This window comes from Geotrypetes seraphini, chromosome 6, assembly GCF_902459505.1.
Source record: "Geotrypetes seraphini chromosome 6, aGeoSer1.1, whole genome shotgun sequence".
In the NCBI taxonomy this organism is placed as follows: domain Eukaryota; kingdom Metazoa; phylum Chordata; class Amphibia; order Gymnophiona; family Dermophiidae; genus Geotrypetes; species Geotrypetes seraphini.
This window is the reverse complement of record NC_047089.1, coordinates 4,954,677-4,969,231: the sequence shown is the minus strand read 5'-3', so window position 1 is coordinate 4,969,231 and position 14,555 is coordinate 4,954,677. Positions and strand designations below refer to the sequence as shown.

At 47.5% G+C, this 14,555-nt stretch overlaps 1 protein-coding gene across 1 annotated transcript in view; it reads right to left on the bottom strand.

Annotated features, from left to right (window-relative positions):
* The window catches only part of LOC117362480 (protein sel-1 homolog 3-like), a 115,556-nt gene that overhangs the window by 84,423 nt on the left and 16,578 nt on the right, over positions 1-14,555 (bottom strand). The window contains exons 2-3 of the mRNA XM_033948902.1: positions 12,790-12,883; positions 10,652-11,180 (exon numbers count right to left, since the gene is read on the bottom strand). Of these exons, the coding sequence (XP_033804793.1) occupies positions 10,652-11,180; positions 12,790-12,855 (595 nt within the window). The 5' untranslated portion in view covers positions 12,856-12,883. The remainder of the gene's footprint in view (positions 1-10,651; positions 11,181-12,789; positions 12,884-14,555) is intronic.

Sequence of the window (14,555 nt, the reverse complement as noted above, 5' to 3'; positions counted from 1 at the left end):
CCAATTGTAGACTGGATTTAATTTAATCTATCCCAATTTTTCCAATTTTTTAAAATAAGCTGCATGGCAACCCCTGTCATTATAAAAAGAAGTTTGTTATTTCTCACAGAAAGTTGACTCTTCGCTCTCATAAATGTACCAAATAAAATGGTATCATATGATAATGCCACTGGATTCTCCAATAAATTATTAACTTGATCGGAAAAATTGAGAGGGGACAAATTCAGAACCGATGCTAGGAAGTTCTTCTTCACCCAAAGGGTGGTGGACACTTGGAATGCGCTTCCGGAGGGTGTGACAGGACAGGGTACGGTATTAGGGTTTAAGAAGGGATTAGATATTTTCCTGAAGGAAAAGGGAATAGAAGGGTATGGATAGAGGATTACTATACAGGTCCTGGACCTGATGGGCCGCCGCGTGAGCGGACTGCTGGGCATGATGGACCCCTGGTCTGACCCAGCAGAGGCACTGCTTATGTTCTTATGATCCCAAATAGATCTCCAAAATTTCAGTATCAAGGGACAATAGTATAACAAATGGTCCAACGTCCCAGGTTCAAGATGACAGTGCCAGCATCTATTAGACTTGGAATTATCTACTTTATGTAAATGAACTGGGGTCCAAAAAGCTCTATGTAATAAGAAAAACCATGTTTGTCTTACAGATGCAGACACTGTACAAATTCGTGGCCATTGAGACGCAGTAATCTGTTGCTTTATCTCAATGCTCCAAATGTCACGCAGACCACTCTTTGGTTTCTTATTCAAAAATCCAGATATTAATTTATACCACTGAGTGGCCTGGTGTCCCAGGAAGTCCGTCTGAAAACATAAGACCGGCAGACTATATTGATTTTTAAGATTTTTCCAATCAGGGAACCCCTCCTGAATGGCCTGCTTCAACCGCAATCATCTAAAATTTTGTGATTTATTAAGACCAAATTTGTGTTGCAATTGTGAAACGTCAAGCAGCATCTGAAGTGCGTATACCTGCCTGCATCCAGTGCTTCCAGATGACCTGAAAGGGTTTTTAGAAAATTACTCGTGTCCAGGGTACAAAAAAGATGCTGGAATCGTGTCTACAGAGGCACCTAATGGCGTCTAAGGTCAAAGTAGGCCTGGTTTTGGCTAGAAGTGACCTTAAACATCTCTATGCGCGATTCTCCGTCAAATATAGGCACCGGTAATTGAGGCCTTCAAAACCCTGGCCTACGTTACCAGTGCCTGTGTTGACAGTAGCCGCGATCCTGGTAATGGTGCCTACGTGTGATTTGGCACGTGTCTGGTGCCATTTTAGGAGGCACCGGCCAATGTAGGCGCCGTTTCGAGAATCTGGTCCATACTGTCACATGATGAGCACGTAGACATATTCTGTCATGGAGTCTGGTTTAGGGTTGCCAGATTTGACTAAAGTAAAATCCGGACCCATAGACCGGTCCCAGCCCCGCCCAGTTCTACCCACCCCAGCCCTGCCCCCCGCAACCTGCTCTCGTCGGCTAGGAAGAAATCCACACATGCACGGATGCCACGCGATGTTGTCATGCGTGGATTTCCTCCTGCCCGACGCGATTTAGTGGAGGCTTTTCAAAACCCGGGCAAAGTGCCGGGTTTTGAAAAGCTGTCTGGACCCCCAGACATGTCCTCAAAAGGAGGACGTCTGGTTGGAGTACCTAGTTTTTATATGTGTGGATATTTCCCCCAACCCCCAATCCTGCTTATCCTTCAGCCTAACCCCCAGGTTCCATTATTAAATAGGCTACACACAGGTGTCTAGTCCCCCCTCCCCCCAACCCAGGCGATCTATTGTAAGCTTCTAATCTAATCTAAATCTTGGACTTATATACCGAGTCATCCCTAAAAAAAATAGGGCTCAACTCGGTAAGGAATAGTTATATTGCGAAAAGACATTACAATCCTTAAGAATTATCAACTAAGAAGTGTTGAAACTGTAGTTTTTGAGATTTTTTGGAAAACCTGAGGAAGTAAATCAGGGAAAGAATGAGCAATTTTACGAACAGATCTAATAGTTTTTAAAGAGAGAAAAGAGTTTATATGTATGAGTTGGTTCTGTGGATTTCCAAGAGTTTAAGGACAAAGGAATGAAGGAGTCAAAGAGTCCATCTATAATTTTAAAAACTATATTACATTAGAGATTTCTATTCCGCCATTACCTTGCGGCTCAAGGCGGATTACAAAAGAGTTAAAGAAGGTGGGTTACAAAAGAAGAACATTGGTCATTTCGAGTAACAGTAAAGAGTAGATCAGGTAGTATCGGAGTCGGGAGGAAGATGGTAAAGAGTAGATCAGGCGCATTTAAACTGCACTGTCAGTCGAAAAGGGATAGGATTACCAGATTTTACTGTAGTAAAATCCAGACCCTATAGACCCGCCCCCAGTTCTAACCATCTCTGCCTTGCTACTCCCAGTGCCACCCCTAATCTCGCCATAGCCCTGCCCTAGTACCCCCCTCTCCACTCCCCCTCCCTCCCCCCTCTGGCTGCCTGCTCTCGTCGAGAAAGCTTTTCAAAACCCAAGCAAAGTAAGAACATAAGAATTGCCGCTGCTGGGTCAGACCCGTGGTCCATCGTGCCCGGCAGTCCGCTCCCATGGCGGCCCTTAGGTCAAAGACCAGTGCCCTGAGTCTAGCCTTACCTGCATACGTTCTGGTTGAGCAGGAACTTGTCTAACTTTGTCTTGAATCCCTGGAGGGTGTTTTGCCCTATAACAGCCTCTGGAAGAGCGTTCCAATTTTCTACCACTCTCTGGGTGAAGAAAGAACTTCCTTACGTTTGTACGGAATCTATTCCCTTTCAATTTTAAAGAGTGCCCTCTCGTTCTCCCTACCTTGGAGAGAGTGAACAATCTGTCTTTATCTACTAAGTCTATTCCCTTCAGCATTTTGAATGTTTCGATCATGTGCCGGGTTTTGAAAAGCCGTCCGGACCCCCGGACATGTCATCGAAAAGGAGGACATGTCTGAGGAAATCCGGACGTCTGGTAATCCTAAAAAGGAAGCCAATGTGTTGAGCTTGTTGACTGGGGTGAGGGGCGTGCATGGGGACGAGTGGTTGGCGGCGTGTCTGATGCGATGGGTGCGGAGGGGGGGAGGAGAGTTAGAGTGGGGGTTTTGGGGTTCCTGTTGAGTATGAGTTTTGGGGTTCATGGTTTTCATTCTCAAGGGATATTAGGGGGTGGATAGGGTCTGGGATTAGGTTCCTTTGGGTCGGGGGGCCCTTCCTGGGACACTGAGGCATTATATGAGGCTGTCTTGAGATTGGGAGATGGGTTCTAATTCTGCAAGGTTGCTCTTGGGGGTTTGTCCAGTTCTCTTCGCTATTTTGGGGGGGGTTTCTGTGGAGGGGGCGTCTGTAGTGATTGGGTTCCTGTGGGGACCAGAAGGGTTGGGGTGGATGGGATGGGAGGAGTTTAGTGGGGTAGGATTGGTCTGGTTGGGTTTGGGGGTTGGGTTGGGGTGGGTGGTGGGTGGGGGTGGGTTGGTGTTGGGGGGGAGGGGAGGGTGGGGTGGGGAGGGTTGTTGTTCTTGTTCCATGGTGACCGCAGGCACTGGCTTCCGCAGGACTGTGGCCTTAGGAGGGGGGCTTGCTGGGACGCCTCTTCCTAGGCTTTTGAATTTTTTGATTCCTTGTTGGGTATTTTTGTTTCATTTTTATGTCCCTTAAGTTATTATCTTGGAATGTGGGGGGCATTCATTCCCCAATAAAGCGACAGAAGGTGCTTCGACAGCTGCGGAGGAGCCGGGCGGACGTGGCCTTTTTGCAGGAGACGCATTTGACAGCTGCGGAGCATGCCAAACTGCGAACCTGGTGGGTGGGGGATGTCCTGGATTCCCCGGCGTTGGGTAAGAGGGCTGGAGTGGCTATTTTGGTGGGCAAACATCTTCATTTGGAGGTACAGACTGTCCTTAGGGACCCGGAGGGTAGGTATGTGATAGCCTCGGTTAGTTTGAACTCTAAACCTTACATTCTCTGCAACCTTTATGCTCCCAATAGCCCGGGCGTGGGTTTTTTTCATCATTTAGCAGACCTTTTGTCGGTCTATGGAGATGTTCCTCTGTTGGTGGGGGGGGATTTCAATGAGGTGGCGGATCCTCTTTGGGATAGATCGTCGGGGGTGGGGAGGGAATCTCGGAAATCTGCTACTGGAATTGAGATTCTTTGTGCTTCCCTTGACTTGGTGGACGCCTGGAGGGTCTTGCATCCCTTGGAGAAGGATTTCACTCACGTTTCTCGGGCCCATGCTTCCTTATCTCGTATAGACTATATTCTCTGTTCCCGCTCTGTGTTTGCAGAGATCGTAGAGTCTACGCTGGGGCCTATTGAGGTATCGGACCATGCTTGGGTGGCGTTGGTATGGCAGTTATCTCGGACGCCGGGGACCCCTCGGGGTTGGCGCTTTCCTTGCCACCTTTATCGTGATAGTAAATTTCACGAACATCTGGTAGCCCGGTGGCGCTCTTTTCAGGATACCAATGCAGCTCATTTTGGTACTCCTTCGTTGGCTTGGGAGACGGCAAAGGCGGTCCTTCGGGGTGAGATTATTTCCTATGCTAGTTTTCAGCGGAAAGCGCGCACGCGAGAGCTGCTTCGGCTGGAGAGACTGGTTTCTTCTCTCCGTCGACGCTACGGCACCACTCGGGCACTCCCGGATAGGGCTAGATTGCTGGAGGCTCAGTGTTCGCTTAATTCTCTGTTACACCAATACGCTCGTCGGTCTATGGAGCATTATAGGTATCATCTTTATCGCTTTGCGAATAAGAGTAGTACGTTTCTTGCAAAGCTAGTTCGACAGCAGCGGGGTAGTTCGCGTATTGCTTCTCTGCAGACGCGGAACTCGGAGATAGTGCATACTGATGGAGACATCAACCGGGAGTTGCGGGATTTCTTTGAGAACTTGTATTCTGCTCCCTCTGACCCTCTGCTAGATGGGGAGGTATATTTGGCTGGTCGGGATCTCCCGACTCTTTCAGCTTCCTCTCGGGAGCAGTTGGAGGCGGAGGTTACTGCAGGGGAGATTGAGCGGGAGATCCAGGCTAGCGCTTTGGGTAAGTCTCCTGGCCCGGACGGGCTACGTAGCGAGTTTTATAAGATATTGCGAGCTGAGGTGGCGCCTTTGTTGGCTTCGGTGTTTAACGAGGCGGTCGGCTTGGGGGAGCTCCCTCGCCACTTGAATGTAGCACAGATTATTGTTCTGTTGAAATCGGGGAAGGATTCGACAAGACCCGAGTCGTACAGACCGATCTCTTTATTGAATTTTGAGGCTAAGCTTTTTGCTAAAGTTTTGGCCACCCGTCTTGCCTTGGTACTCCCGAGTCTTATTTCTGATCAGCAAGTGGGTTTTGTGAAGGGCCGTGCGATTGCTAAAAATGTCCGCCGTATATTGGCGGCTTTGGAGCGGACTGCACAGGATCAGGTGCCTTCTTTGATGATCAGCTTTGACGCCGAGAAGGCCTTTGACCAGGTAGATTGGGGCTTTATGTTTGAGGTCCTGCGAGTGTACGGTCTCGGCCCCTGGTTCATTCAGGCGGTGCGGACTCTTTATGAAAACCCGGTGGCCCGTGTGTGGGCCAATGATACCCTTTCTGATCCTTTTCCAATTTGTAGGGGTACTCACCAGGGATGCCCCCTTTCACCTTTGTTGTTTATCCTGACTCTGGATCCTCTCATTCGGGATGTGCAGGGTAACCCGGACATTATGGGAATGGTCGTGGGGGCTCATCATTTTAAACTGGCGGCTTTTGCCGATGACCTCTTGGTTTATTTGACGGATCCTCGGGCCTCCCTCCCTGCTCTTTTGGAGTGTTTTCGTGAATATGGGGATTTTTCTGGTTTCCGTTTAAATAAGCAGAAGTCGGAGGCTATGGCGTCTCCGGAATCTTTGCGGGTGGAATGGGGGCCGGATTTTCCTTTGCGCTGGGCGGGATCCTCTTTTCGATACCTTGGTATTTTGTTGTCTATGGATGTCTCCGCGCTTTACCGTTTGAATGTTGATCATTTGTTGCAGGGAACTAAGGGGCTTTTACGGCGCTGGTTGAATCTCCCTCTTTCCTTGATGGGCCGTGTTCATCTTTTTCGCATGATTATCTTCCCGAAATGGTTATTTGTCATGCAAACGCTTCCATTTTTTCTTTTGGAAAAAGATATCTTGGGTCTTCAGAGACTGGTGATTTCATTTTGCTGGGGGGGTAAGAAAGGTAAAATGCATCGTTCTTTCCTTCAGGGGTCCTGGGCACAGGGAGGATTGGGTCTTCCCTCGATTCGTTTGTATAATTTGGCATGCTTGCTTCGGCATGTCCGGGATTGGCTTTTTCTTGGCTCTCAGCATACTGATCGGGAGTTGGAGGTTGATTATTTCTTTCCGTGGGCTCTGCCTTATCTTTTACAGTGGGACGGGAAGGTGCGATTGGGGCCGGGGGCCCGTAGCTGCTTGGTGGAGCCGCTTCGTCGGGCTTGGAGATGTGTTTCGCGGATGTGGGGTCACTCGTCTTTCAGTTCTGTTCTGCTGCCCATAGTGGGCAATGCGGCCTTCAGTCCGGGTCAGGACAATGTTGTTTTCAAACGGTGGGCGAGGAAGGGACTCCGAACTTTGGAGCAGTTTCTACAGATGGATGGTAGCGCTGTTCCTTTTTTGACTCTCCAGGCGTCCTGGTCTTTGGGGGCGACGGATCGGTTTGCTTATATGCAGCTCTCCCATTATGCAGCCTCCTTGCCCAGGGACTCATTGACCCAGTCTTTTGCTATCACTGTACGCGATTTTTTCTTTGATGCTCAGTGGGATTGGCTTTCTATCTCTCAATATCATCGCAGATTGGTGGCTCTGCAGCCTCGGCGGGATTATCAGCAGCTTTTGGCATCTTGGGCCCGGGACCTGGGATGTCGCCCGCGGGTGGCGTCCTTGGCTCCTCTGGTGCGCCGGATCCCTCGGGTGGTGCAGAGCGCCGAGCTCCGGGAATGTCACTTTCGGGTTTTACATCGGGGATATGTCTCTCAGCAGCGGGCCTTTTATTTCGGATGTGCCCCTACGGCTATTTGTCTGAAATGTCACCGGGTTGATAATTCTTTGGCACATGGGGTGTGGCTGTGTATTTCAATTTCTGCCTTTTGGATGGAGGTACGCTGTTATTTGGAATCTTTGGTTGGTTATCGGCTCCCCTCATCGGTGGAAGGGACTATTTTTTTGGCGGAGGGCTATTTAGGCGGCCTTTCTGCAGGGGATAGCCAGCTCATTCGTAAGGGATATATTGTGGGAATGAAATGTATTCTTACTCATTGGCTTCAGGACTCCCCGCCCACCATCTGGTATTGGCGCAATAAATTGCATCTTTTAATGGTCTGGGAGTCTATGTCCGCTCGATTCTCTGGATCTCGGAGCAAGCTTTTTCTGTCTGTTTGGGCTTCTTATTTGGATACTCTGCCCCCTGTGATAAAGAGCCAGGTGGTCAATCGCTTGCGGAAGCCAGTTGCCCCCGTCTTGCCAGTGGGTTGAGGGTGGGGTTTTGGGGGTGGGGGGTGTTGGGATGGAGCGGTTGGGGGGTTGTGTCTAGTATGGATTTGGAGGGCTCCAGGCTATCAGAGTACAGGCCTGGACTCTCGCTGATATCTGAGATTTCTAGTTGGGTGTTACCATGTTAATCTGTATTGTGGCATTGTACTGAGAAAATAATTGTGTTCTCTCTGTTCTGTGTATATCTTTCATGTTGGTGAATAAAAAAGTTTATACTAAAAAAAAAAAAAGGAAGCCAATGTAAACTCCTTAGTAAAGGTGACACATGATGAAATTTTGTTGTTCCAAAGATCAATCTTGCAGCAGTATTTTGAATTAACTGAAGTCTTTTCTCATGTCCTGTACTTAAGCCAACAAAAATAGAATTACAATAGTCCAGTTGAGCGATATATCAAATTTCAATGAACATAAACATATCCCCGGACAGACCATCATTTCCCCAGTTCTCAACTACCCTCATAGAAAGTTCTTCCCATTGAGAGCAGAAGCCAAAGCCAAAGCCAAACCTCCTGAATAGTGGACGGAAACGGACAGAGCGAACCATGTCCCTGCAACTTATCGTCCCACAGCAAACATACCGATAGTGACTAAATTAATTGAATATATTTCAGAATAATTGGACACATTCTCTATTCTGCTCCCTTTTCAGCATGGGTTTTATACAAATTATAGCACAGAAACACTACTGATTTCTTTGGTAGCGAAAGTTCAGGGTCGATATACAATTTTGCTACAATTTGACTTATCAGCGGCTTTTGATGTCGTTAACCCTAATATTTTGATTCAATTGTTAGCTAATATTGGTCTTAACAGAAAGGTATTAGACTGGTTTAAAGGATTTTTGATGTTAAGATCGTATGCAAGTTTTCACCTATCTGGATCTCCGTTTGTGGGGTACCGCAGGGCTCTCCACTGTCCCCTATTTTGGTTAACATTTATAGGACTACTTTGCAATCTTTGAAACTATTTCCAATCCAGTTTATAATTATGCAGATGATACTTTTATTTTGTTGGAAGTCGATCCTTCTCTGAATAGTTTGAAATCATATTCATTCCTGCATCTTAAGAATCCAAGTTTGGGCATTTTCAGTGTGCATGAAATTAAATACTACCAAGACAAAATGATTATGGTTTGGGCAGTTGCCCAGCTCCATTTTGTAAGCCTCTGGTGACTCATTGAAAATGGATTTTTCATCTAGAGTTCTGCGTTTTGTTCTGGATTCTTCACTCTCATTATCTGCTCAAATTAATCATGTTACTAAAAAAATGCTTTTTCAGTTTAAAGATGCTTAGAAGAGTACGTCATCTTTTTTTTTTTTTTTTTGCAGCAACATTTTGCATTATCTCAGCTGTATGCTTATTTAAGTAAATGTAATTTGAGGAGGCTACAACTTCTCAAGAACACGGCGGCTAAGTTGATATACGGTAAAGAGAAATTTGACCATGTCACACCTTTACTGAAATCCCTTCACTGTCTACTGGAGGATCCAATTTAAATGTGCAACTGCAATTTTCAAAATCCTATCTGGTATTTTTTTCTCCTTTGGTTCCAGTCTCATTTAATTCACAAGAAATCTCTAATTCTAGGAGCTTTCAGAAATATAAACTTAGCTTTCCCACTGGTTAAAGGAGTAAAAACTATGGCCGATTTTTGTCAATGGTTTTCTTTTTTTATTCGTAAAAGTTTGCAATGACCTTCCTTCTATAATTAGAGTTCTCTCATTTACCCACTTTTCGTAAAGTACTAAAAACATATCTATCAGAAATTTACTAATGATCCTTCTTTTTCAAATAATAAATCATAAAAGATAAAATTCTGGCCTAAAGATATACGGCCTCTTTTACAAAAACCACGAGCAAAAGCCCCGAAGCCCTTTAAATCTCTATGGGCTTCGGGGCCACTTAGCGCGGCTTTGTTAAAGAGGCCGATAGTTTCTGTTCTAATCTCCTGTATAATTTTTATTAATATTTTGTTAACCGAGTCAAGCCCTCCTGTTGGGATGAATCAGTATAAAAAATGAAAGATTAGATTAGATGAATCTCACGTTCTGTCAGTCACCTTCACCCTTTGGGTGGGAACGTGTCATAAATGACTTTATATGGCATGGCATCTGATTGGTTCATAGACGTGTGATGTCAGCTTTAACATGACAGTGATGAGCCTTTCCTGCGGTACCTCAAAAAAGTTTCATTTTTTGACCCACCACAGTTTTTGAACTCTAACATGGTGTGATACTTTAGGAGAATACAACTCTCAGTTGGCGGGGTCTCCTGAAGCAGACACCGAAACGGGGCCGCGTCAGGACTCTGATGAGCTGTTCTCTGAAATTAAGTTAAGTGAGGTTTTCATATTTCCAGTGTCAACCTGAGTGCAAAAATTTTTTTGAAATCATTGAATTTTGCATTTCTATTAAGAGCTATATATACAGATACTAATTAACTTCACATCTTTGAGTTCGACCCGCTTTTATCAATAATTATGCTATGATTGGATGATAAACTCTTGCCCCAAGAGGGGGTGACCTCCCCCTCTTCAGAGTTTTATGTCTCTGAGCTGAGTTACTGTACAGCGGTTCCGTCTTGTGGGTGGTATAATTTACTTGAGTCAGTCTCTCTATTATAGTGCTGTTCTTATCCGGCAGTAAGCAGGGAGTTGTGTCAATGCTCATGCTGGCCCCCTTTTTGCAGGGCCGGGAAGTTTTGTCAGAGGGCAGACTCAAGCCACCAGGAGCAGCGGGAGGGAGGGAGGGAGGAGTGCATTTAAGAGACCCCCACCCCATTGCCAGGGAGGTGTGTGATGCTGGGCCCCAGGTTCTCTCGCTATGCCACTGCTTTCAATCACTCTGGACAGGCCCTGGAGTTAGGGTTACCCGATGTGCAGATTTACCTTTCGGACAGCTTTTCATAACCCGGCACTTTGTCTGGGATTTGGAAAGCAGATCGCATTGGGAGGGGAAATCCGCTCATGGATTTTATGTAAATTATATCAAGACTTTAGTCTTTTCTTAATGTCAGAACATTGCCACCAGGTCCTTTTCACAAGTGAATTTCTCTCACATCTTGTGGTCCGCATAAATAAGTCTGACACCCACAAACTCCCACTGCCCTCTGCCCCAGCCTGCCCCTCTCACCTTGCTCAACCGGGCACTGTGGCAACGTGTCCTTCCTCATTTGCCAAACAAGCTGCTGGTCCCAGTTTAGGCTGTGTTGATGGTCTTTTTGGGGTCTGCTGTAAGGTGGTAGCGGCTGAATATGGTGAAAGATCTTAGCCACCGCAAGGTCATATGAACTGTCTGAATGAACTGAGGCCGAAGAGTCATCTGCGATCCAGGCTCTTAACACCACGTAAGATACAATGATAGAATGTTTAATGAAATAATCCTCCCGGAATACTATCTGGTCTGGCAGGTCCATCCGCACCCGCCGAAGCTTCATGCGCACTCCAGGACTGCAGGCCCAACGCTTCTTGAACACAGGGATGGCCGTCTTCAATAACGATGAAGCCAAAACCTCAACATGCACCACCTGGTTCCTTTCACAATGATAGAGGACCTGTAGGATGTATCCGGCCACCAGGTTGTGCGGGGCATTCAGGAACTGCACCGAAGAGCTCTCAGCCAGCAGGGGCTCACCAGTATCCACGGTCTGTGATACCACAAGCTAAGCAAGGAGAGAACTGTGTGAGTAACACTATAAGGAGAGTAAGGCATGGGGGACTGGGGGAGGTGGAAATTACATACTTCGCTGCAAGAACAGGCCAAGAAGCTGGGACAACCAGTTGGAAAAGATGCCACAGCAGCCCGGGATAAAGAGGGAAAGAAAAGAGAGATTTCCAGGGCACAATTTTAGGGGAGAAGAGTTCCAAGCAGCAGCAACTAGAGTGGCCACCCCACACGACATTAAAAAAACAACAACACAGGAGGAGATCCAGCATTTGAGGGATAAGTTCTGCATGGAGAAGAGTGATTTGGACTGGATAGGCAGGGGAGCAAAGGTGCCAGTGCCAGTGAGGTGTGTGCATGCCTCTGAGTTGACCACTGACCCATGGCTGTGTGCACAATGAGGAATCCTCCCTGTGATGTTTTTCCTGCAGTGTGTGGCTCCCCTTTGTTGTTGCTGTCCGACATAGGGCCCTGCAGCCTACAGGACATGGTGTTCCCCAGTGGTCCCTCATTCCAGGTACTAGCCAGGCCTGACGCTGCTTAGCTTCCAATTAGAGAATGACACGGGGAAAAAATCTGTCCCCGTCACCGCCCCATCACCGGCCCACCATCCTCTGCACCGCCCCGTCACCGCCGATCCCTTCACCGCCCCGTCACTGTCACCGCCATCCCTTTCACCGCCCCGTCACCGCCACCGCCATCCCATTCACCGCCCTGTCACCGTCCCCGCTGCATCCATATAAGCCTTTTTCCTTTCACTCCCTCCTTCCAATTTGAGCCGGGAACACTAACGATCGCACGGTCCCCGCGGCCACTACCTGCCTGCCCGGTCGATCCTGGTGTTTGGCCGGCTCTCTCCCTTCTCCTCACCTTGGTTTGTGGGTTTTCTTTTTCGGCAACCTGCGCGCTTTCCCAGGGAGCCGCACACGCGCGGCTGCTCAGTGTTCGATCTTCTGCTCTGCTGCAACTTCCTGTTTCCAGTTGCGTCAGAGCAGAAGATCGAGGCTGAGCAGCGGCGGGTGTGCGCGGCTCTCTGGTAGCGTGCGGGTCGCCGAGGAGGAGGATCTGCAGACTGGGGTGAGGAGAGGGGAGAGAGCTGGCTGGACACTGGAATCGATTGGGCGGGCGGGTGTGAGCTGCGGGGACCGCGCGATCCTTCATGCCTCACTGCGGGGGACAAGACCATTCACCGCCCCGCGGGCGGTGAATGGCCTTGTCCCCGTCGCCGCAGCGACTGCTAGTTTTCTTCCCTGTTTTCGGCGGGTGACCCGCGGCTAAAATGCGGTGGCCGCGGGTAAACCGCCACCGTGTTATATTACTAGGGTTTTGAGGATCTGAAGTGAGGGGTTATAGTAAGGGAGTGATTTTTATTACTGGGGGTGTAGAGAATATGTGATGGGATGAAAAGGGGGAAGTGATTTTTATTGCTAGGGGTATAGAGAATCTGGGGGTGAGGGCTATGGAAGGGGATGGATTTTATTACTGGTGGTATTGGTGATCTGGGGTGGGATGTGCTAGCAGGGGATGGGTGATGTTTATTACTGGAATTTTGAGGGACATGGGAAAAGGATTCAGACGAGGAACAGCTAACATTTTATATGTCTTACCTTGAGGGAAAAAACACAGCCAAGAATGAGCTTCAGCCAGCAAGTGGCAGGAATGATCGCTTCCATATTATCAGCTGAAATGTGATGGACACACCTGAGCAAAAAAACAACCATGACGAGAAATATGAGATTAAGTGCCATCAGTCAACACTTTACAAACCTGCTTCGTAAATGTTCCCTGACAGACTGAAACAGTGCTCCCACGTCAAATCCCAGCTGTAACAGAATCTATCCAGTTACCTGGTTGTGACATGATCTATATCCCTAAGTCCATCCCCGCAACTGTCCTGGCCTCTCTGTGAAGGGCAGGTCCAATCTCATGCTCATATGGAGTGACTGGATCCGAAGGCTAAGCTCCTGCATATAGAGCACATGGAGCAACTCCTCTGCTTGAACCAAAGTGGGCAGTTCTCCACCTTCTTCCTGGTATTCCAGTTGTGCAGTCTGCACAACTGCTTCTAAATCTCATTCACAGAAACATGATGGCAGATAAAGGCCAAATGGCCCATCCAGTCTGCCCATCTGCAGTAACCATTATCTCTTTCTCTCTCACATGCCTATTTCTTGAATTTAGATACAGTTTCTGTCTTCACACTTCTTTCGGGAGACTGTTCCACGCATCTACCACCCTTTCTGTAAAAAAGTATTTCTTTAGATTACTCCGGAGCTTATCACCTCTTAACTTCATCCTATGCCCTCTCATTACAGAATTTCCTTTCAAATGAAAGAGACTCGACTCATGCGCATTAATGCCATGTAGGTATTTAAACGTCTCTATCATATCTCCCCTCTCCTGCCTTTCCTCCAAAGTATACAGATTGAGATCTTTAAGTCTGTCCCCATACACCATATGACGAAGACCACTCACCATTTTAGTAGCCTTCCTCTGGACCGACTCCATCCTTTTTATATCTTTTTGAAGGTGAGATCTCCAGAATTGTACACAATATTCCAAATGAGGTCTCATGTAGACACACAGAACATGATGGCAAAAAAGGCCGTGTGGCCTGTCCAGCCTGTACAATTCCTTCTCCCTCGGGGATCCTTGGTGCTTGTCCCATGCTTTCTTCCCCTGTCACCAGTACCCTTTCCATAGAGAAATATTTCCTTTCACCTCTTTCGCCCTCTTCCTATGCTCTCTTGTTCCAGAGCTTCCTGTCCACTGAAGGACACCTGCTTTTACGCTTTAATCTTTGGAGACCTTGTGATGTGTAATTCTATAAACCAAGTGCTTCATATACCCCTGTGTTCTGAATAATGATACACTCATACATACATAAATGCCGGTATTCTCCTAAGGGCTCTTCAATAAATACTTGTCCTAGCTCACACAGCTTGTAGTTTCAGAAGAATAGCAGGAGAATGGCAGGACATAGGTTGGCCTCCAATGTACATGGGTCACTTACAGAATACTGGAAGCAACTTGCATCTTCCAGGACTTTCACCAACCCTATGGCTGACGTGTGGATGCCCTGCTAGTAATCATTTCTCAAATGCTATACGCATTATAATTAGGAATGCAGATGGGGTGTTTAGGTGAGAAGGGAGAGCGAAGGCCCTGCAGGATGAGAGGTACTAAGGGGTCAATACTGGAGACCACTCATCTGGCCTTCTACCAGTGAGGAAGGGAGAGAATGAGGGGAGTAAGGAAACTTAAGAACGCTGCTGCGTCAAACCAGTGGTCCATCGGGCCCAGCAGTCCGCTCCCGCAGCGGCCCTTAGATCAAAGACCAGTGCCCTACTTGAGTCTAGCCTTACCTGCATAC